The sequence below is a fragment of the Aphelocoma coerulescens genome, unplaced genomic scaffold, assembly GCF_041296385.1.
Source record: "Aphelocoma coerulescens isolate FSJ_1873_10779 unplaced genomic scaffold, UR_Acoe_1.0 HiC_scaffold_257, whole genome shotgun sequence".
In the NCBI taxonomy this organism is placed as follows: Eukaryota; Metazoa; Chordata; class Aves; order Passeriformes; family Corvidae; genus Aphelocoma; species Aphelocoma coerulescens.
Genome location: NW_027183601.1, coordinates 3238 through 28591, shown reverse-complemented (window position 1 = coordinate 28591; position 25354 = coordinate 3238). Strand labels below are relative to the sequence as shown.

Sequence of the window (25354 nt, the reverse complement as noted above, 5' to 3'; positions counted from 1 at the left end):
GAGAAGTTCAGAATTACTAGAAATGGATCAGGTTCACCTTTTGTCCTCACTCTTTTCCAACTACTTCCAAATTCTTGGAATTATCCTCAAATGAGGCCTAGCAAGCTACTGTGAAAACATCGATCAGAGGAACATCCTGAAAAGAGAAAACCACATCCAGCAGCAGCCAAAACAATCCCATTGCTATTCTTACCTGGTCTCCAGGTGCTCCTGCCAGAGCTCCCAACACCCATTGCCATTCCATGAGGGTGAGGAGGCAGTTTTGGACGTGTTCTTTGCCATGGGATGGGAAAACAGAGCCCAGAGGGTCTTTGTGTCCCTTCCAAGCCACCCCATGATTCCATGATACCATCAGCACCTATACCAATTCCATTCTGGAAAGCCCAATTCCATTCCTCCCATCAACTCAGAATTTCTCCCTTCCTCTCTCTGCTCCACATCAGGCATGTGTTGCCACGTGCCACAGGCATGGGATGCCTCAGCATTGCCTGGGAATGCCACTCAAGGCTGCCCTTGTGGCCTCAGCGCTCCAAAATGCCCAGCTGGCTCCCGTTCCAGCTGGGAATGTCCCAAACAGCAGCGTGGGCTGTGCCCTCTGCCATCCCACCATTGGGGCAGCTCCCATAGAATGTGACTGACTTACTGGGTTTGCAATTCCTGGCTTAAAAGTCAGGTGGTTGAATATCCTCTCCTGGGAATATCCAGAAGACCAGAAGGCTCCCTGGAAGCCACAGGTCAAGGACAGAGTCAGATGAACGATCCTGAACTGGTTTTCAGGGGATGCATCCCCAGCCTGTGGCTGCAAAAACTCCAGAGCTGTTCCTTCCCCTTGGGACAGCCAGGGAAAACATCCCCAGCATGGATTTCTGACAGGAAAAACCTCACTGCTCCAGGCTACTTGGCTCCTCCCAAATCCAGGCCAGCACTCCAACAGGCTCTAAGGACAAAACAACAGGAAAGACCATCTCAGGGCACACGCCACAAGCTGGGCATCACATTCCTCACTGGAACTGGGCTGTTCCCACATCCCTGTGACAGTTGGGAGCATCTCCCGTTCCTCGCTCTTCCATTCAGGACAAAGAGACAACAGAGCTGTCAAACAGCCAGTGTGTAACCCCAACAATCCAGGGAAAACCACCTTGCTCTGGGGAGAAACATCATGCCCAGTTATGGAAAAAACCAAAGAGCGGTACTGGGAACACTCCCAGGCATGGAGGCTCCCAGCTCCAGAAATGCAGCTCACAGGCTTCTTCCCATGGGAACCCCAGTATTGCCCGGGATTGGGCTCAGGGAAAAAGTCCTGCCCATTCCACCACTCTGGCACAGACACCCCAGGAAGGTGTCCCTGACCATGGCAAGGGGCTGAACAGGATGGTCTGTAAGGTTCTTCCCAGCACAGACCACTCCAGGAGTTTAAGGTGGATTCGAGCAGCTCCTGAGGACATGAACACCACCCACACCTCCCACCTGGCTCAGCCCAGAGTCCATCCAGCACTCACAGAGAGCTGCTGGGAGCTGAAATTCTCCCTGCTCCCCCTGCCTGGGAAACCCTGCCTCCAGCTCCTGGGAAAGAGGAGCTGCATCCTGCTGGGTGCTCCCGGCTCTGGGCAGCTGCCGCCTTCAGGCGGGGGGATGGCTCGGGCAGCTCCGGTGACTGTTCCACCTCGATGATTTTGTGTTTTCCTGCATTTCCCTGGGCTGGAGGGGAGCAGGGAGTGCGGGAAGGCAGCGGCAGGGAGGGCAAGGAGTGCGGCCGGGCACCGCACGGCGCAGGGGGGCTTCTGCTGGGAGTGGAGGGGCGCGACCCGGACGGAGACGTCCCCGCCGCTGCCGGCCACTGCCCATGGGGCTCCTGCCCGCCCCCGGCGCCACTGACCCCACACCCCGTGTCCCCACACTGGGAGCCACCATGGAAAATCATGCTGAAACCTCTAATCCTGAGCCTGAGCCTTGACCTTTTACCCCCCCTGACCTTTGACCCCTCGACCCATTCCTTGACAACCTGACCTTTGATCCCTGACCCCTGACCATCCACCTTTACACCTTGAGCCCTGCCCTTTGACCCCCCCCAACCTGAGCCCTTTGACCCTTGCCTTTTGACCCATGACACCTGACCCCAGGACCTTTGACCCCCCTGAGCCCTGTGACCTTTGCCCCAACCTTCTACATGTGACCTCTGTGCTTTGACATTGACCACCTTGACCTTCGACCCCTGGACTTTCACCTTTGATTCCCTGACCCCCCAACCTATGCCCTGACTTTTGTCCCTTTATCCCTTAACCTTTAACCCCCTCTACTTTATACCCCTCACTGCTATTGCTGCCTGGAACCCCTCACTCCTGCTCTACACGCCCCAGCCCTCAACCCGTACCTGTCACTCTCCAGCCTGCAGCTGTCATCCCTAACTTTTTGGTGTGGGGCTTGTCCTCCTCTGAGGGTTCCAGGGTTATCCCAGCACCAGGGTTACTGAGCTCTGCTGCAGTGAGGGTTCCAGGGTTGCTGCACTGTGCTGCTGGTGGGGGGAAAATGGTGCTGTCAGGGGTGGTATGAGGGCTGGTGCACCTTTTCCCTGTATTCCTAACCTCCACTGGGTACTCTCCACCCTGTTAGGGAGGCTGTTTGTTTGGCTGCACCCAAACCTTGGCGATGAACATCACCTCGCAGACAGGACGGGACCAAGGAAAAACAAAACCCAGATGGGGGAAAAAAAACCTCACAGCTGGCTGTTTTCTTATTATAAAGTTAAAAATCAGTTGAAAAAACTGGAAGGCAAAAATCCCACACACAAGGTTAGAACCAGTCACACACGCTCTCACAGACTGACACACGCAGACACAGACAGACACACACTCTCACAGACAGACACCCTTCTTCAGCTTACACACTGACTTGCAGCCCTTACTCACAACACTCCACCGATGAAGACGCTTCAACACATCTTCCAACTGCTGCTCCCTGACGTGGAAGGGTAGATTCTGGGAAAAGCGGTAGCATCGGTGACTGCAGGGATCAGAATCGGCCTCGGGGACCTGCAAGACAACATGAGACAGTCTACAAGTAGCTGACAGCTCGGAGTTATCCCCATACACCAGGCCCATAAGTTTTCTACACAAAACCCCACAGCCAAGAGATGAACCACAAAGTTTTACAACTGTTCGACCCAGCCACGACTCTAAGTGCCAGGGCAGGGCAGCTCCAAGTGTAAGCACACCAAATAGAAGCAAAGATGACACGAGGACTTGAGATAACTCTCCAGAAGATAAATTCTAGACCCGATATGCTTTGAGGCAATGGAACCTATGGAACTACCACAGTGAGGAGGGTCTAATACACTTCATAGAGAAGTCCATGGCCCATGAAAGAAAAGATACTACCAAAAGTGAGAAGGAAGATGGAGGAGAACATCTTGTGTACTTCTCCTGGTCTCCAAAAGCAAAACTGTAAAGATGCCGGAATGAGCCCGATCTGGGAAAGCACGCGAGCAGAGACCCCCGCTGCCGCTACGGCCCAGAGCGAGGCCCATAAAGCACCGAGATGTAACAAAGACCTGTGACACAGGAGAGGATGGACACAAACTACAGAACACAGACACCCATGACATAGCACAGACACGAGCTGAAACTGCCCAGCAACGGGCACAAGATTGCTAGTGGTGCCATGAGGATTTTTGCCTTTTCTTTTATACCCCTGTTGTACCTTTTTACAAATTCTGTATTCCTAGTGCTTTTTGCCTACATTCTTGGACTTGTTTGTCAAGCTGAGAGACTCAACATTTTAGAAGCTTCGTAGCTAGGGATCAGTGTGCCCCAGACCCCACGGTCCTCTCCAGAACACATTCTGTAAACCAAGATAGAACCATCCAGGGGAAGGTTCCTTGGGGAGGGGGGCTCACTTGAGCCTCTCATTGGGGAATCTTTGATAGATATGCTAATTAGTAACACCTATAATGTTACACCTAATGTTGGGGGAGAGGGGGGGACACAGAGACTCGGCGGGGTGCATCTCGATGCATATGACCTGGACGTGTGCACCTAAGGATCCTTAAAATAAATACCAAGGTAAAATCCCTTTTCCCCTTCGAACCGTGTATGACTCTTGATTTTAAGGCCAGGAAAAGGCATCATTTAATCACGTTTCCCTCATTAGAGGAGACAATTAAATGACCACTCAGGTGCACAACCACTCCTGCAGAGCACTTCACTAGACCCCGTTTTGCAATAACTCCCCCAGGCTGCAAAGCCCCGTTTGCCAGGGACCTGAGAGAAGAATTCGGTAGTTTTAAAGGAATGTCAGCAACTAGGAATACACCTGAGAGGAGTTCAGTAGCTGGGAGGGAGCCCAGGTGACAAATAAACACACAGGCCCCAGCAGAACCAGCTCATTCCAAAGAGTGGCACTGAGGAAGGGCCTGGGCAGTCCCACAGGGGCAGGTGGGTGCCTGGCTGCCAGCACTGGGAACGTGGGAATGCTTCAAAGCACCGGCACTCCTGAGAAAATGACCAAACAAGGCCGTCATAAGGCAAGAGATGAGCCGGGGGGACAGTGGGTCCCACACCTGCCCCTTTTCCCTTTCCACTGTACAGCATCTGCCCAGGCTGTGAGCGAGCTTTGGGCAGAAGCACTCAGTTCTCCCCCAGAATCCAGTGAACCACTTGCTCATCTCCAGAAGAGAATCACAGGCACAGCACTGAATGCACCGATACCCGGCTTACACCTCTCAACACTTTCTCGCTTTGGTTTGTTCATTGAAAAATGGCAAAAAAGGAAAAAAGTCAGCCCAGAGCCCAGGAACGTTAAGCGACTGCTCTTTTACAAAGTCCAACACAACCCCCCCCAAGGATGAGGCTTTACGTAAGAGCCACCTACTCCGTCCGGACGGGATTGTGTCCGGACCCGCGACTCTTCCCTCGCTGACCTTCGGCAGCAGCCGGCGGAAGCCAATTCCCCGAGCACGGCAGCCCCGCGGAGCCGCCCAGAGCCGCCGGCCGCCCCCAGAGCCCCGCAGCCCGTGCCGGTGCTGGCCCGCTCCATCCCGGAGCGGCTCCGGCCGCAAACCGGGAGAGCAAAGGGGAAGGAACAAAGCCCTGACAAAGCCAATGAGCGGAACACCATTCAACCCATCAGCGGGGAGGGCAGCGCAGCGGCCCCGCCGGCCCCGAGCCCGCCCCGAGTCCCCGTTCCAGGGAATGCCCCGGGTTGCGCTGCCCGGGGAGGGACCCCCGCCCTCCCGGGGTGTCCCCCACAGCGGGGCGCGAGCGCGGGGAAAGCCGCGGGTCCCGGCGGGAGCTGCGCCTGGAGCGGCCGATGCCGCCCTCGGGCCCGCCGGTGCCGCCCAGGGGGTGCCGGGATGTGCCGGGAGTGCCCGGGGCGGGGACGGCGCGGCCCCGGCGCTGCCCCGGTGCCGGCGGGAGGCCAGGCCCGGCCGCGCTCACCTGCGCTGGTCGCTCCGCTGGGCCCGCACCATCTCTTGGCTGCCGCCACCGGCGAACGACGGAGGAGCCGCGGAGCCGCCGGCGAGTCACGGAGCGCCGGGGGGGGCGCGGGGCGGGCCCGGCGGAGGGAGGGGGGGGCGGCTGCCAAGCGGGCGGCCGATCCGGAAAGGTCCCGGCGGTCCATGGCGGGCTGGCGGCTCGCAGGGCTCGGGCAGGGCCGCGGCTGCGCTGGGCCCGATCCCGGCCCGGTCCCGCCTGGCGCTTCCCGGCGGCTCCCGCGCCGCCGCCGCCGCCCCGATCACGTGACGCGCGGGGAACCACGTGACCCCGGCGGAGCGCGCGCGCAGGGGGCGTGGCGCGGGTCAGGCCCCCCCTCCCCGCGGGGCGGTGGGAGAGTCACGTGGCGCAGCGCGCGCGGAGCGACACGGGGAACAGCGGGACAGACCGGGAAACACCGGGACAGACCGGGAAACAGCGGGACACCCCGGGACAGACCGGGACGCACCGGGACACACAGGGACACACCGGACACCCCGGGACAGGCCGGCAGAGGAGCAGCTTCGGGGTGACCCAGCGGGGGCCGCCCAGTGCCTGAAGGGGCCGCAGGAAAAGATAGAGAAAGGATTTCCAAGGGACGGAGGGACAGGACACAGGGAATGGCTTCCCAGTGCCAGAGGGCAGCGATGGATGGGAGATTGGGAATTGGGAATTCCTGGCTGGGAGGTGGGGGAGACCCCGGCAGAGTTCGCCCAGAGCAGCTGTGGCTGCCCCTGGATCCCTGGCAGTGCTCAGGGCCAGGCTGGACATTGGGGCTGGAGCAGCCTGGGACAGTGGGAAGTGTCCCTGCCCGTGGCAGCGGTGGCACTGGATGAGCTTTAAGGTCCTTCCAAGCCCAAATCGTTCTGTGAGTCTTAGAGCCCTGAAATTCTCATGACAGAGGTGGAACTGCAAGAGCTTAAGGTCGCTTCCCAAAAAACCCCCATTGCACGAGTCTGCAGCTTCTGGAGCCCTCGGTCCATTGAAATGCAGTTTCAGAGGAGCTCCGAGGAAATGGTGCTTTGGGGAGAGCAGAGCGGCTGGAACAGAGGAACAGGAACAGTCTCCTGGAGCGAGCCCTTGTGTCTCAGAGAGCGGGATCGGCTCGTTCCTAACGCACCTGGTGACTCCCAGAGCGGAGGATGGAAACGCAGCCCTGGTCCGAAAGAAACCCTGCCCGGGAGCGCGGGCTGGGATTGGGAGCCGGCAGAGGGAGCTCGGTGTTAAAGAGGCTCTTTTGGCTGTAAAGGTGCGCCTTTGTCTCTCTGCGAAGCACCCGGCCGTAGCGGCGTTTTTGCTGCTGTCTCCTGATTTTATTAAACTTTCATTAAACTGTCCCTTTTCTTCAACTTTCCTTCAAATTCTACAAAGAGTGAAGCTCGTTTTTCACGGCCGCGCGGTTGGAGCGGCACCAGCGCTGATCCCTCCGCGGGCAGGATCGCATCACAAATAGTCCCTCCTGGCGGATCACTCCGCGTGGGGCCGCATCACCGGTGATCCCTCCGCGGGCAGGACCGCATCACAAATAGTCCCTCCTGGCGGATCACTCCGCGGGCGGGCGCCATCACCGCTAATACGAGTATTTATAAATTCAAAAGAACTCGTTAACGCAGAAGAAAGCAAGTACGCTTCATGCTGGGTGGGAAACATAGGGTCTAAGGGATAAGAATTTTAAAGCTGTCAGAGACCCAAGGAAAGGAGCAAAGGGGAAACAAGAAAGAGAAGGGCTGGGACCCCTGGAAGCATCGCCCCCTCCATTGCCGCCTGCCCCCCCCAAGCCCAGGCTCCTGTGGCGCCGCTCGCAGCTGCAGCGCCGCTCCTGAGCCCGAGGTCCCGCCTGTCCCGGCCCTCAGGCACCGCCCGCGGCTCCACCGCTTGTCCCAGCGGGGCGGCTCCGCCGGTAGCCCCGGTGTTCCCGCCGCCCCCTCCAGCCCCTGCGGGCCCAGCGGTAGCCCAGCCCCCCCTTACGTTGTCCCTGTGCCCGTCCCTAGCCCAGGGTTTTAAAAATCCTCAGGATATTAACTGTGAATTTACGTTTTGTATTAAGAAGACTAAACATCATGGAAACAGCTGAATTTAGGACAAACAATAGGCCAATAAATACAATACTAGTGCTTTAAAATAATTAAATAACCATTTGTTCTTGCATCTATGTTGCTTCCAAATACTGGCAGAATTCCTTCAAATAAACAAACTGCTAGTTTTTTTGTTTTGTTTTGAATTTTTAAAGATTGCATTTTGGCAGTCATTCGGGCAAATCTGGACATTTGTTCCATTCGTCTGAAGTGAAAAAAAGCGATACATCTATCACATGGCACTTTCTCTCTTAGGAAGCCAAAACTAGGGCCCTCCAGGGAACAAGAAGTTTAATTACAAACTATCACTGTACAACAAGACAGATTATTGGGCAACAGTGCGTTCTGAAAGGTATTTGTCATAATGAGGAATGGGCAGGGTAATTGGTGTTTGCCAACTGACAGGCACTCGGTGATCGATGCATCTGAAGGGCCAACAGAAATTCTCCATCCTTGCTTAGGCTCTGCTGACAAGGCACTTTCAGCACTTCTCTCAGTGTTTGGTATCTCTCATTCCAAGTTCCTGCTACATCCTGAACAGTTTTGGTGAGTGGTAATTTGTAATAGAGGATGGATGATCAGCAGGTGATTCTTCAGTCAAAAGGACTAGTTTTTCCAATTTATCTGTGGGATTTACTTGAAGTGATATGTCATGTAGTACTCAGATGACCTATTTCTACAAAGAATGAAAATTACTCAGCTGCATTAACTTACATATATGAGTGAAAATACAGTTAGATATTACTTAGCTCATAAATGTATAACTGAATAAAAAGTGTTCTCTGAAGGATACAAGTAATCTTTACTGCCATTTGGCGGTAGACAGAGAGAAGTGACACACCAAGGTTACTCTGCTCATCAGTGGCAGAGATGGGAAATGATCTCACCTGAGCTCCAGGGCAGCATCTTATGCATGAACTGTACTGCTCTCCTCGTTCATTTGGGAATAAGGTTAGCATCCAAAGATAGAGCAGAAACACATTCTCTGGTCAGGCCTGTAACTCTTTACAGTGCTCCTTGTACATTATTGTGAAGCACTTGACACCAGGCACAATCAAAAAAGGGATACTAGAATACCCTGACCCTTAATTTTATCTAGAGCAAAAAATTGTTACGTAGCAAAGTTCATGTCTTAGGTAGCTAAAGGAGAGCAGCTTCTTCATTTCACAAGATTTAATAGAACAGTCAAAGCACTAGAATGCTACTGAAATTAGGAAATGCTGCAATAAATCACAGAGTTCTACTGCTTGCATTAAAAAAAAAAAAAAGTTAAAGTTTCTGGATTCCCATTTTAAAAATAGACTTCACAGTCATTAAAGAGTACTAGGGGTCTCTGAGAAGAATAAGCACAGGCTTTAATCTATTGTTTTTAATAAAGGAAGTCCTGCCCCATCTGTAGGGTCAGAATCACAAATCATCTATCTTATTATCTGAGAATAAAGACTGAACATTAGTCATATTCTTTTTATAACACAGAGTGACCGATACTTCAAAGCATTGTCATCACTGCTCTCTGGCTGTAAATGAAAACGTCATGGTGCTTCACTCTCATCTTGTATTCATATGCTTGACAGACAAGTTAAATGAGAATTGTCCAAAGCTATGAACCAAACCATGACAAAAGTAGCTCTTAGAGTGGTTTTAAATCACTCAAGCTGACATTCCTCGGCCCCAAATGTCAGACCACACAGTGCTGCGATGCACGCAGCAGGCAGAGCGCACTGTCCTGTTCCTCGGCTCCCAGCTTCAGAAGTGGCTACTCGAGTAAATAGAAACCTCAGAAACGTAGTTATGGAAATAGTGCATGTCAGCAGACTTCAAAGGGCAGAACATATTGATAATTGCAGAAAGAGGCCCAAAAGGGCTTCAATCACTCCCTGTCCCTGCAGGTTTTTTTGTTGTCCTCTTAAAGGAGCAATGACTGGGTGAGGATGAAACTGCCTTCCTGTCCAGCTGACAGAGGCTTTACAGGCATTCTAATGCTTCTGTTTGCACGGCTGCCCTTCCAGCTCTGTGCTGTCTGCAGCCTGAAGGCTTCCCCAGCTCTGAGAGCACAGACCAGCACTGGAAACACGACCAGCGCCAGAGGAGCTCCAGCGGTGACATCTGCTGAGCCCCCGGGCTCGCATCCTGAGCCATCGCAGGTCCGAGGGAAGCACCCGGCTCTGGTGGCTCCTTACCTGCCAGCACTGAAGCAAACGGCTGCTGGGGATCGAACGGCATTTCAACCTGCCAGACTCCAGGTTCTGGGTATCCAAACGGAATACCATTTCCTGAGAATAAACACAAATTCATTATCCTGGTGTGGCTACAGAGAAAAACTCACTTAGACAGCCTGTTCTGCTAATGTACAAAGTAAAGATGTGTTAGATCGTGCAGCTGTCATCGCAGCATTGATGTTTACAGTCTGTGTCTGTTTTACATCTGTATATTTTCATTCAGTGTTTTACTGTATCCTGGTCACTCTATAGGGAAACACAAATCTTAAAAAAATACAATTATTTTCAAAAAAAAGGAGATGCATTGTTCATTTCTACTCCAGTGAAAAGCTGGATTGTACTTAAAAGGCATTGGCTTCTATTTGGGAAAGTGCTGATAGACTGTGTTGCAACAGGAGACCCTGAAGGGATTCTGGCTGACTCAGAAATTTCTCCAGGGACTGCTGAATAATGTTCACAGCAGACACAGTTCAGACTCTTTTAAAATGAAAGAGCATATGCTCTCTCTTATTATTTTTAACAAGGCTAACGATACAAGAGATATCAGAATAGATTTTTCCTTGTCGTTTCCAAATACCGTGTGATTAATTCCTGGGCCACAGAACAAGGGCATAGAGGAAGATAAAGAAAATAAATTATTTAAAAATTATTCCCTATGTTTTCAGTGGGTAATCAACAAGTCGATTCCTGTAAGCATCCATTTGAAGCTTTCTTATAGTTCAGAATTGCCAACAAGGGCTCTTTTACTTGCCCCTTTCAGTGGTTTCCTGAAAGCACACTTAAGCTGAAATCCACTGTGAGTCCTGCTGAAGGCAAATTGATAGCTCAGAGGAGTAAAGTGAACTCTCTGCAGGTATAGAGACTTGATCTTCAGAATTGTCCTGCCATTAAGAGAAGGGAGATTGCCTAGAGAATGGCTTTTAACATATTTTCATTCACCATGCTTTCCTATCTACTGTGATACTTAAAATCCCTCTAGTACTCAAAAACCCATTCAATGTGGATTTAATGTCTATTGTAGAGAAAAAACTTTAGAAGCTAGTTTAAAAAAAAAATCAAAACACCTCCATGGTTTAAACGATTAAAAATAGGTGAAGTGATTTTAATTATTTGTTTCCATACCTCTGACTTGCAAGACGCCTGGAGAGTACAAATGACAAGCAAGTATGTCCAAAGATGGCCACATAGGATTAGACTTCACAACACATTAATTCAATTCATCCTTAATGGACATCAGATTATAAATGACCAAACCTTTCTATGTTATTGAGGTGCCTCCTAAACTCTCTAGGCTCAGAAGACAAAAGCCCAGGATATTGAATAATTAAGCTCCTTAAGAGAAAAGAAAAATCAATTCCAATCCGTGAACATAAATTCAATTTCCTCCAGCCGTCCTAGCTCATACAAAGCAGAATTCAACCAGCAAAAAACTCGTTACCTTCCCAAACCTGTGGAATATCCAGCAAACCAAATTCTCAGGCTCCTACAGTGAGCAGAGCAAGGACAGAACTAAACTGATTTTTTTTTTTTTTTCTTACAATGCTACGCTGGTGTCCAATTGTCCTTAGTTCTAGGATGTGCAACCCTGAGCTGCTCAGGGAACCCTTGCCTTATCACATGCGAAGAGGCTGTCTGCAAGCCCAGCAATACTCAGGGGACCAAGGGAGTTACAGATCAACATCAAGTATTTCAGGCTTCACCCCGACAAACTAATGGACACTACCAAGCATTCACACAGAATTAACCTCCTGCTTTCACTTCGGGCAAAGCTTTCAAAGAAAAGAGCATCCCTTGGAGAGCTGTGGCTAACAGCACCAACCGGGCCAAGCCTCTTCTTCACCAGCCAAGAGAAGTTTTGGCAGCGACTCGAGCAATAACAAGACAAGGACTTTAATCCCCTTTAATTGTGTGATTCTGTTGGGCATTTGTGCTGCTTCAAAAGCAGTGTCTGCTGTGGTTTTGAGTCACCTGATCCACACTGTTTTCCTCTCTGTTTTCACAGCTCTGGCACTGGCCAGGAGAGCACTGTGCAGATCCACGAGCAGCTTTCAAAGGTCAGCAGAGCACTGCCTGGTTTCACAGCCTCCGTGAGGCTATCTCAGGGCCTGGCTCTCCCAAGCATCCCACAGCTTCCTGGAGAGGTTGCTAATTACCAGACATTCATTATCTGTTCTTATAACCCAGAGATTTAAATTGAAAAAAAAAAACCAAATTAAAAAGGGGAGGGACGGAAGAATGAAAAAATACTAAGAGAATGGATCTGCACTAAAAGTGCTTTGACTTATCCTGTAGGACTCCTGGCTTCAGTTCCTACAAGGAGACATTTTCAACTGCCTGTCAAATTCACATCACTGGGCCTATCCTCAGCACCCTCCAGCCTTGTCACATTTATATGGAGAGGTGGTGGAAGGATGGTGGCTGAAGGGTGTTTGGGGCTCCAAGAAGGAAAGGGAAAATATGCCTGATGCCATTCAAGGCTGATAACTCAGTAGGAGGCTGTAGAAGAGCTTCTCTGTCAGAAGAGGCAGGAGCAGTGCTGAACACTGCCCAACCTACCACTGCAGCTGAGCAAGCAGGAGGAATGTGGGAGAGGCAGGACTGGGAGACAGTGAGGGGATTAGGAAACACGATGCCAGGATTCTTCTTCCATTTCCTTTCTAAGGTAATTGGTCCTGTCTAACTGAGACAGACCCCTTGTCTAGACTGGCTGCCGGACTGAACAGTCAGACCAAATCCATAATTTCATAAGGTCTGGTGAAAACAACCTTCACAAATGAAGTAGTTGAAATGAAGTAGGGCAATGGTAGAGTGAATAAGGAATCTTGCTAATGAGCCAGAGGTAAACCAGAGCCTTACTTACACTCTTGCTGAGAGCTGTTCTGTTCCATTCAGCTGTGTATTTGATCATTCAGCTAAGAAACCAGCATGATACAAGGGATCTAAAATTTCAGTTGCTTCAACCGGAATATCTAAAGTAGCAAAGCAAAGAAGCCAACAAATTATTTCATTGTAAGCCAAATTATACAGGATATACCAGACAATACCAGGAGCATTAATGGTTTATTAGGGAAAGAACACCACCAAGTAGATCTCTCATAGCTTCAGTTTTCTGTTGCATAGGCAGCCCCTCTGGGTTGGTCATCCAACACACAGATTGGGGGGTACATAATTATGGGTCTCAGTCTGGGCAAGCTTAATCACTTTTTTTTCCATGAGGACCTTCCCTCGATTCCATGTGTCAGTGATAGAACAAGGGGGACTGGCTTTTAATGAAATATGGTAGGTTTAGATAAGATAGCAGGAAGAAAATTGTTTCCTTTGAAGGTGGTGAGGCCCCGGCACAGATTGCCCAAAGAAGCTGTGGATGCCCCATCCCTGGAAGTGTTCAAGGCCAGGCTAGATGGGGCTTTGAGTAACCTGGTCTAGTGGAAGGCATCCCTGTCCATGGTAGGGAGGTTGAAACGAGATAATTTTTAAGGGCCCTTTCAACCCAAACCATTCTATAATTCTATTATTCTGTTTCAGGTTATTGCATTTATTAACTTTAAACCTCATTTCCTATATTCCTATAGAATTTCACCAAGCCCTGAAGAAAAGAGAAAGCTATTTCTATAGCAGCATAGGAAGCCTGCACCACAGGCAAGCAGAGGGACAGGTCACACACATCTCAACACTGTCTGAGAACAGTATCAGTGGGATAAATACAGCCAAGGTGTGATACATATAGGAGTTCAAAAGAGACTTGTGTACTAAGTGGCTGCTTGACACAACACTAAAATTCTTCTGTTGTGGGGGTTAGGTCTCAAACATTTACCACTTAGGATAGTGATTTCTTTGTCACCAGTAAATGAAGACCAGTCAGCTGCTAACTTCAGCTCAGGAATATGCCACTAGTGATGGAGGACATCCAAGACCTGCTTGGTGACCAGACTGCAACACACTGCAAAGTCCTGAGATGCTGTCTCTGGACTCAGGCTTAGAGAACCTTTTCAAAGTGTTTATTACTCTCACGCACAAGGCACAGGAAACCCTCTGCGGTATATGTACATTAAAGACAGAACCACAAGTTTCATCTTGAACTCTGAATGTGTGTGCGCAAGGAAAGTATGTGCAGAAATGACTTACTAGAAAGGAAGACATCTGGGTCAGATGTTCTCTTCACTTAGTTAATCACATGGAAGTGTCATTCTGAAGAACTTTGTGTATTAAGCCTGAGGAAAAGTGCTTTGTTCAAAAGCGATATGCACATAGCAAATGTGAGAACAAGAGTTCCCGTCTGACCCACAGAATCCACCACTTACCCTGTTATTTATGCAAGCTGCTGTCAGGTCATTTTTTACACACTCACATAGTATTTTCCAATCTATGATGAATGCTACACAAGATGAGGGCTATTCCTTGACATGTCAGACTAGTGAGAAAGTTAAATTACCTCTTTGTGAGTTCCAAGCTCAATGTATCCACAGAGAGGGTGAAATGCTCCTGTGCCACAGACATAAACATGGGTCCAGTTGTACGGCTGAAGAACTCGGATAAAATTGGCACACTCTGTCTGTTGGGAAAAGAAAGATAAAGGTTACTTTTCATGTTTATTCTTCTCTTTCACATTATACATAGAATATAAGTTACAGCCATATAAGCTTATATAAGTTACAGCCATAGCATTGGTGTATTTAAACTCAGAACTACTGTAGCAGAAACTGTTTACAAGTAGTTCAAACCTGTTAGGACTATAACTTGACAGTGGCTATCTACCAGGCAGTTCATCAATCAGACTTGCAAACCTAATTCTGCTGTATGCTTACAGCCACGAGAAACTGTCTGCTCACACCACGGTTCGGAGGGAATCTGTTCAGCCAGTGTTGTAGCAAACACCACCCGTCAACAATTGGGCAGAGGTCGCAGAGCCACTGGGTTTGTCTGGCTACCAGTCTTCCTGCCTTTGCTCCCAGCTCAGGGTACTGCACATGCTTTAATACCAAAGATCACATGATTAAAGCGACTGCGGTGGGCTGAAAGGCTTCAACACACTTCCAAGGGCATGCTTTGTCTCTGCACCAACCACATCTTACTGGTGACTTTTATTTGGTCATTTCTGAGTCCAGTGGGACATCCTGGCTCTAGCTGGGCTTGCTCCATGTTGTTGTTGTTGGTAAGTAGCACAGGCATGCTTGCAAGGATGATACATGGGGCTGGGGGAAAAGCCTTGATTTAGCCTTGCCCAGAACGAAATGAACACAAAAACACATAACAGATACTTCAGAGGGAACACACAGGATTTGTTCATATGTTCAAGCCATCACCCTGCATCTAAGTGAGAGTCCGAAACAACTATTTCCCTCTCAGGACCTTCTCCTTTTTCTCTTAGTGTAGAAATAGACCAGCACAAATCTTCCACATGCACCAGTATCAGAATATTTCCAATGCTCAGCATTGTTTAGGTTCTGACTGCTGTAAAGGTAAGGGTAGTAACAAGTTAGAATAAAAAGCTAAACTCTTCAGGCAGAGAGCTGAGAGCATTTTGAGCTGGAAGATACCTTGGTAACCGACATGCTGGAGATTTTTTTGGAGAGAAAAGGAAGAAATTTTATTTTACAGCCAGGAAATGTTTACATTTAGAGTGGGCTCTAGACACATGACGTAATCTGTGCTGCACAAAACATATAAAAGTTGTATTGTGTACACGTATGTACCTTAAATATACTTCCTAAAGAAGATTTGTGGTTTCTGGCAAAAGCCATTGAGTCTGAGATTTTTTTTTAAACCCCAACTGCAGCTGTCTGCAAATTAAGTTGATTTGTACACTGCTCTACTACTGTTTCTTTAATGAATTATAATGAAGTTACATTCAGGATACACCCAAGAAAAAAAGAAGCATTTTAATGTGAGAAAAGAGGATTCCAGGGAAATACTGCCTGGTATACATTTTTGAGGAAACGCCATTCATCTCTCAGCTGCATTTATTACACAAAAGAACAACATATCATGATTGATGCCTGCAAGATTGAATTTTTTTAAGTATTAATATTTAGAAACCAATAGAAATGTAACTTTGTTTTTCAATTAAGAAAAAACACTTAGGACATTAGTTCAGAAGAAGTGTAACAAGAGCTTACTAAAGCATTTTTTGCATTTAATAAAAAATACATAGATATGCATAATCCTCAGCCATAATAAAAAACATACATCATACTTACATGGGCATCTTTCCCAGCTAATTTGCATAATTCTACCTTTTCTTTTGCTGCAGGCCAGTAAATCTGTAATAGAGTTAAAACAAGACAAAGATGATGAAGATTATACACTGTCCTGTGACTGTAGATTATTCCAGGAATAAACAGTTAAAACAGATTTATGCATGTTGAAGGACCTTGCATGTAAATTGAAATGAACATGACTTCAAGTACAAGATCCCATTACAAAAAGTTAAGAGGCTTTAAATCAACCCCCCTGATTCTTGTTTATTTCTTCATTGGCTACATGTACTTTTAAAAAGCATTCAGTTAATCTGGCCGGGGCACCTTGTCACCATTATGTGTTTCTCTCAAAGTTATGATGAGCCAAATCATCTGGAAACTAAACTGATTGCAAAGCCAGGCAAATTACATTTGTAAGAATTTGGTCCAGTGGACTTGGCAGAACTGTTATAAAAAAAACACTTAGCTCTTTCTGCCAATTTTCAAATGAAAATAATTAGGTTCAAAAAACTAAGGACAGCTGAAGGGAAATTTGTAGAACAAAAAGTACATTTGGCAGGAATCAACAGTGCATGGTTTAAAAACATCAACATTAACTGAGTTTACTGAGAAAATGATACAGAAGTTTAGAGAAGAACTGTGGACCTTAGATAATTGCCAGTATATATTGATACTGTTTCTCTTTCTTTTTTAATCTGCCCTGCAGAATTCTACAAAATAGGTTTTGATGTAGATAAATCCAGATGACAACATACTATCAGTTACTGTAATCCAAATTGTGTTGGTGAAGAAATGTCAGTGAACAACAGTGCAGGTTCTGCCTCACTGATTTCAATTAAGCAGTCAAAACTGGATATGATTGAGTACATCTGATTCTATTAAATTTAAAATAGAAGCTAAATACAGATTCTTCTCGAATCACTGTGTTAAATATGGATATTTTGTACTTCTAATTTTGACAAGAAAAAGCAATTGTTATTTCTCATGACTAGTAATAAAAACACCACAAATCACACTACTTTTTAAGCAAATATTGATTAGTAAATTGCCTGAAGTCCCAGGCACCAGTCAGCAGGTCATTAGTAGTCACAAATGCTTTATAGTAGTCTCCAGTCATGCTTTACAAAATCTTAAATAGCAAATGTATAGGAATGAAGAATTATTATAATATGCACTAGAAATAAAAACAACATCAAGGAAGGACGCACAACTCAGTGGCATGCAAGAGGAGTTGACTGCTGTCATATTCCCCTTCACCCAGCTGTTGGCACCTTACTGGAAGTGGCTTGACATACCCAGGCTCAGTCCCACACAGGTAAGGAAAGCAAAAAGCAAGTGGCCTCCCTCAAGTACCTTTATCACTTTCCAAAACCTACAGTCACTGTTTCTCTCAATCTGGAAACAGTCTGGATTTTACTTCTTTCTCTTTCCTTCCCAGTGAAAATGGATGTATTGGATTTCTGCAAGGAAATTAATTTCCTCTCAAGTGAACTCCGTTACCTTCCTGATAAAAAACCTCTTAGCAGAGACAATGTAGTTTAAGTTACTTAAACCTTAACCCTCTGCAACAATATTTACATGGAGTCAGAGATAAGACAGTGTAACAGCATTGCAGCACTGGAGCACAAATTTGCTTTCCCAGAGCATTTTCTCGGAAAGATCTGGTCAAAGCACCCAGGTATGGAAATGCAATCAGCCATCCCAGGGATGTGTGGATGGCACAGAGCACAGTGCCAGGAAGCACAGAGGAAAGTACTGGAAACATCATGAAGGGCTGAAGGTAGGTCCAGTCTGGTCTCCACTGCAACACAGAGAAGTTTAAGAAGAAAAGCTGATGAAAAGCGACCCATGAAGAAAAGCTGATGAAAAGGAACAGATAGAGGAACGTAAGATCATGGATCTCCAAATACATTTGGCCACGGAGATTTGTCTGAGATCTGATCCTCAGTTTTCTTGTACATAAACTTTATGCCCAAGATCCCTGAATCACTTACAGGAAAGCCTCGAGGTCTTCAAGGGGTTTGGGAGATTTTTGGCCAAAGTTTAGTTATCCAATGAGGTAGACAAGATGTCCCTTTGTAGGCTTTTGAAAATGCCCACCTGTCCTTGCCAACTACACAGAAGAACTGGAGGAGTTAAAAACAGAGACATCTGCTTCAAGGCTTCAGAAGTGTTAATGGACTTGAGTTACCCTCAAATCTTCTACAGATTCGTTCATGGGAATCAGTGTTTGTCCTACAAGGCTGAAATACACACATCCCCCCTTCTATGATAATTGACCACAGACAATTATTATTTAAAAAATCAATTGTTTTACTCTCTAGTTACTCAACAGCCTCAGTATTTAGCATTATATAAGGCCACATTAGACAATGAAAAGTGAAGCTAAGTGATCTAACTTGAAAATCAATTTGCAATTATATATGGGGGAGTAAAAGTGATATTTATTAGCTTACCATATGAGAAATGAGAGATTCCCAGAAACTGTCAGTTCTAAATCGTAATAGATCAAGAAAATTGCATCATTTGATGAGTTGCATCATAAAAATTGCATAAAATAATGAGTTGATGTGCTGAGCAAAAAAGCATGAACTTCATTTTTTATTACAGGACATGCTGTGTAACAGTGCCACAAGCCTGGTTCCCTCAAACACTGGCACAAGCAACATTATACATGTGTACTGACTTTTCTGTAGGGGGTGAAATTAAATTGTACCATTATATTTTATTCCAATGTGTTACTTAGTTTCACAATATGCCAAAAAAGTAAGACTGGAGGCTCCTGTAGTTTCTTTCAGATTTAAAATCATTTAGCTTGTAAATGGTTTGAAGCTTTGAAGTTGGTCTTTTTTTTTTTTTTTTTTTTTTCTATTTATATGCTTTATTCACAATGGTAACATCTTATTAACAAATTCTCTTTTATTCCCAAATTTCTCAATAAGTAAAAACCTCAAGGAATGGAAAAAAACCCCCAGATAGCCAGGCCTTATATATTAAAGGTGACAACAACATTGACTTGTAAAGTTACAATAATTTTGTGTTACAATCAGTACAAATTATATACTTAATATACTTTATAGTTGTATGTATCTGAAATGTCTGGAGAAATCTTAGAATAGCTAAGTGGAGTTACTGAATTTAAGGCAAGAATGCAACTAGTTGGAATATGTGAACTGTATACTTAAACAGGATTCTTTTCTTTTCTTAATCTTCGGTTTATTTTCCTTTTAAAATAACCATATCAAAATTCCAAAGGTCAGCTACTGTCATGATTTCTAGATTTTCTCTTCTATTGCCCAATTAAAAGAAAAAAAACAACCTCACCATTAATTTTAAATCATTCTTCAAATATTTTCTTAAATTTAGGAATGGGAAAGAAATTAAATTCTCCTAATAAATGGAAGTTAATAAACTCTTTTCTATCAGAGAGAAAGAAAACCTCCCAGGAGTACAAAATTAAGCAGTACATAAGTGTAGGACAGATAAGGTATCACTTTAAAGGGTAGCTGGAAATTGATTTCTGATTAAAACAAAACATTTAAAACCACAGAGGTCTTTTCCAGATCAGGAGCAGTGAATTTCTAAAAGTAACATTTTCCCTTCCTCCAAATATGCATTTTACTATAAGAAAGGAATGAAAAAGGAAGTAATTTTTTTTAATACATTATTTATATATAAATAAATTGGTATGTGAATGCTATATATATATATATATATATATATATATATATATATGTATGTATGTATGTATATATAAAAATAATATCTGGATCCACCACTAAGAGCCAAATTTCAGCTGCCATCTGTCATGAATTAATAATACTGGTATTTTACTCATTTTTATGTATGCATCTTTCTCTATCAGATTTTGTTCCTAGCCTAACACTTAAGATTATAAATCTTCAGGAGAAGGGGTGCTCAAAGATAAAACAGTGAAATCTGATTACAAAAAAATGTGTGAAAGTACAGCTTTTTCAAGAATCACTTCTAATTAGGCTACTAAATCTAGGATGGTGCAGAACTTTACAAAATGAGTGGAAAATGCTATCTATTGTCACAATACAAAAGAGGAAGATCACAAGCTATCTAAACAATTTAGAAGCCCACTGGGTCTTTTTTCATCTGTTTTTAAGGTTTCAGAACAAGTTTTTAGTTAGGGAAGAAATAATACAAGTTTCCAATGAAAACGGAGTGTGGCAGAGAAGACAACAGAACTTGGTAAACAGCCACTATCCCACTCTAATATTGTACTTTTCTTAAATAACCTAGCTGAATTACATTAAGGTGGTAGAGCTGCTCTTCATCAGGGCTCCATTTAAGTATTCACTACATTGTCACACGGAAACTGATTAGCTCAGCTGCCAAAAACAGGCATTAGTACAAGAAAAAAAAATGGTCTGATAAGTAAAGAACTTGAGGTACAAAGTTACTCGTGCAGTTCCCCAAGAAACAGTGTCAGAGCTCATCCTATTTCATGCACCCTTCAGTAGCTTTGGTAAAAACCCAGAACTCTCCAACAACCCCTGCAGATGACACAAGGTTGGGAAGCATCACTAAAACAAAAGAAGTTAAATTATGCAGGAATAATCAAAGGGCTCTGAAGACCAGAATTATCAACAGCCAGAGGAAATGGGTATAAACTGCTAATAAATAAATATAAATAATAGATTGTAGATTTGAACAAAAATCAAATCTGAAACATCGGCGTAACAAGGATCTGTTCCACAGCAACAACATTCCTAAAGAAGTTGCATGAAGTATCCCAAAGGGCCGCTTACAACAGATGATGATTTGGGACCCTGAGCCAGTGCACGCTGGGACAGATGAAAACAACTTGTTCCAAAGCTGCTGCTGGGGATCTGACATGTTTATCTATTTGGCCCACATGGGGCTGTGTCTTCTAGCACCCACAGCTCCTGCAGGTTGGCAGCTTTTCAAAAGCTTGTCAGGCCTTGACAGCATTCCTATTCCTGCGGAGCTGGGCGGGTCGCGCTGCAGATCACACCGTGATGATCGCGCTGACGTGTAACCCCGCGGGCACTGTTAGCACAGCCACAGAAAGGGGCACCATTGCTTTGCAGCTATTTACCCACTGTTTACCCAGCTGACAACATTTTGTATTTCGTATTTATTTAGCGCAAGGAGTAAAATAGAAAAGGCTTTTGCAAACTCACAAGAAACTTCGATGTACTGACGTCATGTTTCCAGCAGGATCCCAGAGGTTGGTGCTCCTATAGAATTTCTTTGCCAGCTTTCCAGCCTCTCATGCTATTAAGCATCTCTCCGTTTTACACTGCACTTCTGGTGGTAATGGCACAGAGGCCTTCAGTAGAACTACTTTCCTTTGCTGACCATCTTTATTTTACTCACAGGAAGAAATCACAATTTTTCCAGTTTGCAAATAGCTTGCAGAATTTGTCAGGGACACTTCATAATGCCATTCCTGCAACAGGAGCTAATGGCTTCTGTACAGGAAAACTTCAGAGAAAATACATCCCTGTTACAGAAAGAAGATTATCCATTGCTATATTTTATATATTTATTGACTATAATCACTTTCGCTTTCTGCATTCATCTGTCATTCTGGAGGACTTGCTCATTACACTGTGGTACTTGCTGTTGTTTTATAATGAGGTTTACAAGCACTGGAAACCAGACAGATTTTTTTTCAAGCTGCCAGCTAAGGAAATTTTCAACCTATTACACAATACATTTCATAAAAACTACAATGATTTAAGAAATTCTGACTCCAGCAGAACTACTGATTTATTTCATCAGGAAAAATACACCAGGAAATAAAGCTATAACTTAATATATGGAAGTCAAATTAACTAATTTAGGTAAATTAATAGGTTTTAAAAAGGAAGTTATTAAATTATATATATGTATACATTAGAGAAGGGAGCAGGATACAATGCTTTGGATCCTTCTTTGCCAGAAATGTCTTAATAGAGAGCATTAGACTCTAAAATATAATCTTGCCAAGTAATTATATCTACACATGAGAATAAATTGTTGGGGATCCTGACTTAGCTTTTGGAGGTATCAGTAGCTCCTAACAAAACAAATATCTGAAATTGAGAGCTTTATCAAAGTAAGAAGTTCATGTTCAGCTTTGTTTTAAAGAACGGAAACCCCAAACTATGCACAATCTTGCACTGCAGTCTCAAAGCTGTTATGCCTCTCTCGCCCCATCAGCGTGCTTTTAACACTCCTTCCACAAAGTCCACAAATGAACACATCATTTATCGGCAGAAACTTAATATTCTAATCAATTTCTACTCGTTTTAGTAGCTGTATGTAAGCAGATCATTTTTTCCAGATGACTCGTACTCCAGAGGAGTACAAAGGACACACTTCAGACCCTTGTAGTCCCAACATGTGTGGTTTCCCCACACTGGGAAGGCCTGGAAGTGAGCCGCCTGGCCCAGTGCCAACCCAGACCACGCTCAGTCTAAACACAGCACCGGCAAGTGCTACTTTCTGACACTTCACTGCTACTGTAGAGTATCCTTTAGCTTCCTCCTCAGGGGCTGAGATTTTATACACAGCTCCTCACGCAACTTCCTTCATCTCATCCCTTCCCTCCACTGCAAGATTCAACCAGCCAAGCACAGTGGAATTAAAGAGAAACACTCATGTGACATTGCCTTGTGTTACCTGGGCATTTAAGCAAGAAGATACATTTATAAAGTTGTTGAATGCCCATGGAGACCTGGGAAATCAGCACACCAGGACGTTCTGCAAGGCTTCTCAGTCAGTTCTACCCATTTAAATATATTTTGCCTCAGTGCTTTTTTGTGAAAAGTTAAATATTATCTGAATAGTTAAACTATTATTTTACTACTAAAAGAAGTATTTGAACCTGCACACATATTTAGTCCAGATACGCAAGTGGTTAGGAATTTTATTCCCTCCTTTCTGGTTACCACAGATACGTAAGCATGCATTCTCTATTCATCTTAGGAAATCCAAATTTTCTTTCCAATACAAAGTGAGTCTTTTCTCTACCACATCTATACCAAATGGCACTGTCTGACTGCACATTAGTGCTCCTGGCTCCATCTGTGTTCTGCTCTTCTTGGAAAGCACAAGGTCCGTAATGAACAGCGCTGGTTTGGCCAAAGGGAAAATGTCACCAGCTTGGACTGAGGGGTGGCTCACACAGAGTGCTGCCACCTCCAGAAAGGTCTGGGCTCAGAAAGCCCCACTGAACATAATGGGAGGTGACAGCACTCAGCATCTCTCAGGAGGCAAGCAGAAGCCCACAGAAACAGAAGTCTGCTTTTCACACAAACAAAATCTGTCTTCTACAGAAAGCCTACACCAAAAATCAATTTGTGGTCTGAAAATTTGCAGTTGTGAGTAGTGCTGTTATTAATGCAATATCCTGGGAGGGGTAGTGGATTTTGAATCAATTACTGAGATGACAGAAGCAAGGTAAGTGCTTGATAAAGCATGCCAGGAAGAAATTTCCTGAAATACCCAGAATCTGAGTTTTACAGAAACTGCCATGTGCAGCATTGCTGAAGTCCAGATAAGGAACAAGATATTCAGACTGGTACTGTATCTCTTCTATACAATGACAGCAAGCGTTGCTCTCAAACGTGAGGGCAAAATAGTCTCTTCTTCCACCTGTTCAGCTCCTGCCTGCAATCACATTAATTCAGGGTCAGTTACCTCTTCAGAGCTGGCAGCAGTACGTAGTAATTTAAAACCACCCTCTGGTGCCTAAAGAAAATACCAAACACAGCTGAGAATTCAGATTTTCTTCCTATCTGGGACAAGCAGGAAACCAGCTTTCATGTGTTCCTGTTGCAAGCATCTGGTTTCCACTCATAGCAGTCAACTGTGCTTACAAAAGCTCCAGTTCACCATGTCTGCTAGAAATATCGAAGGCTAAATTGTCATCTTATTATCTCAAGTTAACACACTGTCACCGGGCACAGGCAAGGGACTACAGGAGATCCCAGTGGAAGCTTTTCCTAAAACTAGTCATTCTAGATATTAACCAAAATGTTAAAATTGCCACTTTTATTTTACTATGATTTAAACCATCCAAATTGCCTCTGCTCTGTTCAGTATTAGAGTAAAGTAATCCCAGGGATGCCAGGAAGCAATGAAAGAGCTGTCTTCAGTTATTTCCTTCCAAATGCTTTGAAATGAGGAGGGTAACCATGACCAGAGGAATTGAGAAGTGAACACTCTGAGCTGCATTTTTCCTGTCTGCTGATATTTTGATGCTATTTTCATGCACTGCAGGGCTCTTCCACACAGCTGATCTCTTGCAGGTCATCAGTCACAAAGGACATCAATCAGCACAAGAAACTCAATTGATTAAAGATAATCTGTATAACTACGGCAGGTGAGATGATCAAATCTTGGTAAATTTCATTGCACAACGAATCTGCAGTTACCCAGAGAAGAAAGAAAGAAAGAAAAACACAAAACCAACCAAACAAAAAGAATTTAACAAAATTTAACTTAGGAGATAAACTCCGTGGAAAAGGCACTGACCTTTTTTACATTTTTGTTTACATCAACCAAGTTGAGCAGGAAGATGTGGTCCTTTGCCCCGACTAGTAGCCGGCCCCTCTCCTCATCCGGCAGCAAGGTTCGAAAATCAAGCCCCTCTGCTGAGCCCAGGAATGGGATGCAGCTGTTTGAAAGCAGCAAGTCTGTGGGAAAACGAAGAAAATCTTTATAATCAAAATGTTTATATATGACTCATCAGTGTCTTTTATAAATACATGCAACCAGCATGGAGTGTACCAGGGAAATGAGTGCAGTCTTGGAGCATGTCTTTCCAGAGTCATAATACAATTCCTGTTAACTTCGGGTTCTCTGGGGTTTTTCTTACTTCCAAATTGGGCAATATTTACTTGCACAAAATATTTTTCTACATAAAATTTTCTTAACAAATTATCTGTAAGGCATAAAGGAATGAGAAATTCAACAGAAATTAGAAACCAAGAAAGACATATCTTTGCAAGATGTGTGCTATATCTTTCCTTCATCCCAAGAAAACGAATTCTGTTTATATCACCATACTCATGGATACACATGATCAAGGATCAATACCTCACCGTATTTGGTGCTCCAGATATAAAGCAGCGAAGAAGGTCAATGCCAGCCAAGAATAATTAGGAGCAGGAAACAGTGGGTAGGAACATTTGAAGATCATCCAGTTCAACTCCCTCACTATGAGGAGGAACATCTTTCACTGGACCAGCTCGCTCAAAGTCCCACCTAACACAGCCTTGAACGCTTCCAGGGATGGGGCATCTGCAACTTCTCCGGGCAACCTGTATCAGTTTCTCACCATTCTCATCATAAAAAATGTCTTTCTTCTATCCAGTTTCTATCCACTCTCTTTTAGTTCAAAACTATTGCCC

The 25354-nt window shown here is 45.1% G+C and overlaps 1 protein-coding gene and 1 long non-coding RNA gene across 4 annotated transcripts; both read right to left on the bottom strand.

Moving 5' to 3' along the window:
- Window positions 1–7033, bottom strand: LOC138101374 (uncharacterized). The gene is made up of 4 exons (XM_068999174.1): window positions 6960–7033; window positions 5433–5805; window positions 2907–3029; window positions 1–937 (listed from the first exon to the last, which is right to left on the bottom strand). Exons 1-4 carry the CDS (start codon window positions 7031–7033, stop codon window positions 479–481), a joined length of 1029 nt encoding a protein of 342 aa, XP_068855275.1. The 3' UTR covers window positions 1–478.
- Window positions 7034–8081: 1048 nt separating this feature from the next.
- Window positions 8082–24637, bottom strand: LOC138101382 (uncharacterized). 3 transcript variants are annotated; one of them, XR_011147126.1, is made up of 6 exons: window positions 24477–24557; window positions 21134–21456; window positions 15960–16022; window positions 14195–14314; window positions 12623–12731; window positions 8082–9816 (listed from the first exon to the last, which is right to left on the bottom strand). It is a non-coding gene; the product is annotated as an uncharacterized lncRNA (long non-coding RNA). The 3 variants fall into 3 exon arrangements; XR_011147125.1 differs by lacking the exon at window positions 21134–21456 and having other exon boundaries at window positions 24477–24637; XR_011147127.1 differs by lacking the exons at window positions 21134–21456; window positions 24477–24557 and adding an exon at window positions 22620–23707.
- Between the last annotated feature and the right edge of the window lie 717 nt (window positions 24638–25354).

Bases quoted from the DNA above. Each gene is read 5' to 3' on its own strand.
- LOC138101374 (XM_068999174.1), bottom strand. From the start codon at position 7,033: ATGGCGCCCGCCCGCGGAGTGATCCGCCAGGAGGGACTATTTGTGATG. The intron at 5,806-6,959 runs GTGATGCGGCCC...CCCCGCGGGGAG, and splicing joins TGCCCGCGGAGGGATCACCG to GGGGGGCCTGACCCGCGCCA. The intron at 3,030-5,432 runs GTGAGCGCGGCC...GTTGTCTTGCAG, and splicing joins CAGCGGAGCGACCAGCGCAG to GTCCCCGAGGCCGATTCTGA.